The 4,885-nt window shown below is 35.2% G+C and overlaps 1 protein-coding gene across 1 annotated transcript; it reads left to right on the top strand.

Annotated features, from left to right (window-relative positions):
- The first annotated feature begins 555 nt into the window (after positions 1-555).
- On the top strand, positions 556-3,319 carry LOC131046338 (probable disease resistance protein At1g58390). Its single transcript, XM_059219426.1, has 3 exons — positions 556-1,182; positions 1,282-2,373; positions 2,459-3,319. Exons 1-3 carry the CDS (start codon positions 556-558, stop codon positions 3,317-3,319), a joined length of 2,580 nt encoding a protein of 859 aa, XP_059075409.1.
- Positions 3,320-4,885: the final 1,566 nt, after the last annotated feature.

The raw sequence follows: 4,885 nt of genomic DNA, 5'->3' as shown, positions 1-4,885 counted from the left end.
AAGGCAAAAATGTTAAAAAAGAAAACACAAACAGGAACAATACGGAAAGTTTTCACATGGATCTTAAAAGCTGATGAAAAAGTTTTATTGGGCAATTATTGCACTTCTCAAAAGCTAATGAATAAGTAAATGGCGGTCTAGTCTGGCCAAACAATACGGAAAGTTTTCACATGGCTTTGTACATTATCATTGGGCGATCTGTACATTCGTTTGCAAATAACAATAATGATAATGTACAGTTTGAGTTTTCTCCGGCCTGCCATTCCACGCAATTTCCTTGCTGTAGGGCTATGAGATTAGTGAGCTTGGCGTCATTAATCACCCCATTCAATTTGATTGGTGAAGTTTACGAGGTAGTACCTTCCAAGTTTTTTCAGGAAAGCTGCTAAAAAAATAGGGATTACGTGCGGGCGAAGGTTTTACTGTTATGAATGGTAAGCGTTCTCATTCTGAGAGAGTATACTAGCTGTTCTTGAGCTTTGTGTTATTGAAAAAATTTAGTGTATACTACCTATTTTATCAAGCGCATCCTCAATTCTTAGCTACCAATTAGAGATGGAAGCTATAGTTGGAGGAGCTGTAGCTGGAAAAATTTGCGAGATGACTCTTCAGATGACAGTTCAAAAGTTATTCGCACAGATAAGCCTTGTCACAAACTTCCAGAAAGACTTTGAATGGTTGAAGAGAGACCTTGGATATATGAAGGGATTTCTCAAGGATGCCGAGCAACAGTGCAGACAAAAGGAGAGTGTGAGGCAATGGTTACAAGATGTTCGAGACATTGCCCTACGTGCAGAGGACATATTAGAGCGATGTACTAAACAACCTCTCTACACTAGCAGACTTAAATCTGTTTTCACTGGTAATCACATGGGTTTTCGTTACAAATATTCACGAAAAATCATTAAGATCAAAGCTAGAATTAAGCTCCTTATTGAGGAGGGAAGGCAATTAAAGGTTGCTTATGATGATTCGTCCGGAGAAGAAGCATCAAGCAGCACTTTACGAAGAGCATACTCAAAGAGATCAAGTATTGTGCCAATAGATTCACATCCAGTGGGTATAGAGGCCAAGGTTGAGCACTTGGTAAGCTTGTTAGAGAGGCCTGCAGTTTCTGTTATAGCCGTCGTTGGAATGGGCGGCGTAGGGAAGACTTATCTTCTCCAACATGTCTACAGTGTGGTCAAATATAGGTTCGAGAAATCTATTTGGCTTTCAATTTCTCAATCCTTTTCTATTTCTAAGTTGCAGAAGGACTTAGCCTCTCACTTAAATATATAGGATCAAATTCAAGGAGTATCTGAAGAAAGAGCAGAGGAATTGATTAATGCCCACTTGAAAGAGAAAAAGATTGTAATTGTTCTGGATGATGTGTGGAAACCCATCAAAGAGGGCAATTTGATAAAGAGACTTGGTTTGACAATTGGGCAAAACTGCAAACTTGTGATCACAACTAGAAACAGAGAAGTTTGCAGAAATGTGAAGGCAGAAATTTATGAGATGGAGATGGAAAGTTTGAGTGAAGAAGACAGCTGGAAACTGTTTTGTATTTATGGGTTTCCAGAGTATGAGGGAAACAGAGCACCCAAGCACCTTCTGGATGCAGCCCGCAATATTGCAAAGGAATGTGGAAACCTGCCGATGGCCATCAAGACAACTGCAGCATCTCTGGCAGGCTTCACACTCCGAAGGAAATGGGACTCCAAATTAAGTCAGCTGAAAGAGGTATCTACTCTCAATAAACCCTTGGAAGCCCTCAAATTGAGCTATGATTGCTTGCCTGCACATCTTAAGGCTTGTTTTGCTTATCTGTCTTTCTTCCCTAAGGATGAGAAAATAGACTGTGAGTACCTGGTAAATCTTTGGATAGCAGAAGGTTTCATTCCAGACGGAAAAGACCAGTGGGATATTGGATGGAATTGTTTATATGAGTTTGCCAAACTTTCTTTAGTTGAAATAGTGGAAGAAGAATGGGAGGGATCAGATCATGATTATGATATTCAAGTTGAACTTGAAGTCAAAAAATATTGCAGAGTTCATGATTTATTTTTTGATTTGGCGGTGTATATATCTAAAGAAAACAAATGTGCTTTCAAAGTTGAAAACGCTTTCAAAGAATCCCCTGCCAGGAACAACAGTGTTGATTGGTGCAGGGTTTTGTTGCCCAAGAAATGGATAGATGATAAGGTCCTGCTAAAAAGCCGCCTTGCATTTTCTCCCAAACTTCTCCGGACATTATCATTGTCTGACAATCGCATAGTTAACATCCCCCGCAAAATTTTAATGAATATGAAAGTACTGCGGGTTCTTGACTTGAGCAGGAATGACATCAGTACATTGCCTGATTGTGTTGAAGATATGAAGCTTCTCAAAGTTTATTAGGGAGGTACCGGGGTGCGTTAGAAGGTTGAAGAGTCTTCTCTTTCTCGATGTTTCTTTTTGCTCTAGCTTATGGCAGATACCAGTGTGGATAGGTAAACTGAAATGTCTTCAGCATATCAATACACTGCAATCTCCTTTCATTAATACTTTGCCAAAAGGAATTTTAAATCTCAAGTCTCTCCGGACACTCAGATCTCGTCGCTTGCGCCTCTCTGTCAGAAATGACTCAGAGTTGAAGTTACAGGATGTTTGTAGTATGTTTCAGCTGCAAGAATTAAGCATATGCCTTGACACAGAATCGCAATTACAAAGTATAGAAAAAGGGATTTTGGGGCAGTTGGAAAGGATGCGCCATCTCACTGTTGAGAATTGTCTTCCATTGTCTGCTCGCCCGTTTCCGGAGAAACTGAAGATTATGAGCCCGTTTCCGGAGAAACTGAAGATTATGAGAGATCTTGAAACATTACAGCTACACAAATTTGCTGTGACAAGTAGTTTACGCAGTTTTGTGGATCTTAGGGAACTCAGGTTACAAAGATGTCATTGGAATAGTTATCCAGAATTCCAGAAAATGCCAAACTTAATGAGTTTGCAGTTGGATAGTAACAGAAGCTGCACAGAGATACCAGCGGCTTTTGGAAAGTCGGGCGGGTTTCCAAAACTTCGGTTCTTGCTGATTAGAGATTTCCCTGGACTGGACGACTTTCCTGAATTGGAAGATGGAGCCATGCCACACCTCGAGGTTTTTAAGCTACACAGGTGTCACAATCTGAGCGAATTAAGGGGATTGGAGAAATTGAAAATGCTCAAGGAGTTCAACTATTATCGTTCATTTGGATTAGGGTTAAGACTACAGGAAGGAGGGCAAGATTGGCGAGAAGTTAAAGCCCGTAATCCGCAGGTAATCATCACCGACAGGTACAGGCGTTACGTTTAACAAATTATCAGCTCCATTAAAAATAGATGTAGAGATATTGATGTAGAGATATTTGCCATGAAATGTGTTGATGGTATGTGTAACTTTATATCTATTATTATTTATATGCTTTGAATTTGATTATCAAATGGATATTAATGTAATGATTAGTTTACAACTATCATATCTTTGATATACTTGATGTATGGTTTTATATATTTCAATGTATATTATCATGGTTTTTATATTTATATACTTGATCATTAGATACATTATTCATCACTCTAAATTAAATTTGCAGATCATATTTGGTGTAGGTCTCTTTTAAAGTCACAAATCTAACCCCTAAACTATTGGGAATAAAGTGTCTCAAGCTTTTATCATTTCTAACATGATTATTTATTTATTTGTTATGTTATTAAATAATTTTTTTTTGGGTTCTATTTGTTGAAGACAACTCAAGAAAAAGTGAGAGATGAAAAGTTTTTATGAGAAGTGTGAGATTTGCATGTTAAGTTTTATATTTGTAACTTCTATAAATAAAGGTGTTATGATTAGAGTTGTATTATGAAATTATTTGTAGGTATTGTTATGTTATAATCAGTTAGATTGTCTAGGGCAATAAATTAAGAAAGTTCTTTGAATGTGGGGTTTTCTCTCTTGTGATGATGTTATTTTATATTTTTGTAATGTCGATATTCTCTATAGTGATTGTTTAAGGGTTTAAAACTTTCTTCAATAGTGGTATAGCATTTTGAGACTTCTACAGTTTTATCTAGTCATATGGATGGGTGAATTTGTTTTCCCTATATTAAAATTTATATCTTTTTGCTCATTTGTTTTTTGTTTAATTGGTTGTTGACTTGCTAGCCTTGGTCATTGGTAGCTTAAGTTATAGTGAAGATTTTTATGTTCATGTCTCTATTGACCACTTCATTATAGTTGCCTTATTAGTAAAAATATAGACAATAAAGCTGAAAATTTTCATATAAAAATTAGAATAGGTTATTAACATAAATTGAAAAATATGTAACAATAGAATTTGTAGTAGATTGAATCTAGTGTTTAAGCTACTAGTTTTTTTGAAAAGAACAAATTATTTGATAAAAAAATTGTAATTTCATGTACTACTACTATACTTTTTGAAACAATCAACTAAAGTAAATTTTTTAAAATTTTTTAAAATTTTTGATATAAAGACACGTCTCAATATGCCATTTCTTGTTTTGTAGGTTTTTTGCAAGTAAACAATTAGTCATGAAATTTTTAGTAAGATTTAAAAAAAAAAAAAAAAAACTATTGAAAACTAACAGTATGATAACCTTAAGTGGGTAAAAAAAATTATGATTTTTTTAAGGTGTTTGAAAGTTATAAATGTTTTTCAATTAGCCTTTCAATTAAGGCTTTACACATAATGCATGTACATTAAGTTCAAAATAAATTATATCTTATATTGCTAGAATGTTAACAATTTTGAAATATACCTTTTTTGTTTCATCAAATTTGGGTTAAATAATTTTTTTAGCATGAAAGGTGAAATATTGAAAAGAAGATGAGACCATTTAACATTTTGGAATAGTTGACATT

The sequence above is a fragment of the Cryptomeria japonica genome, chromosome 4 (assembly GCF_030272615.1).
Source record: "Cryptomeria japonica chromosome 4, Sugi_1.0, whole genome shotgun sequence".
NCBI lineage: Eukaryota > Viridiplantae > Streptophyta > Pinopsida > Cupressales > Cupressaceae > Cryptomeria > Cryptomeria japonica.
Note: the sequence above shows the minus strand (reverse complement) of the source record. Positions and strands in the feature narration are given on the sequence as shown.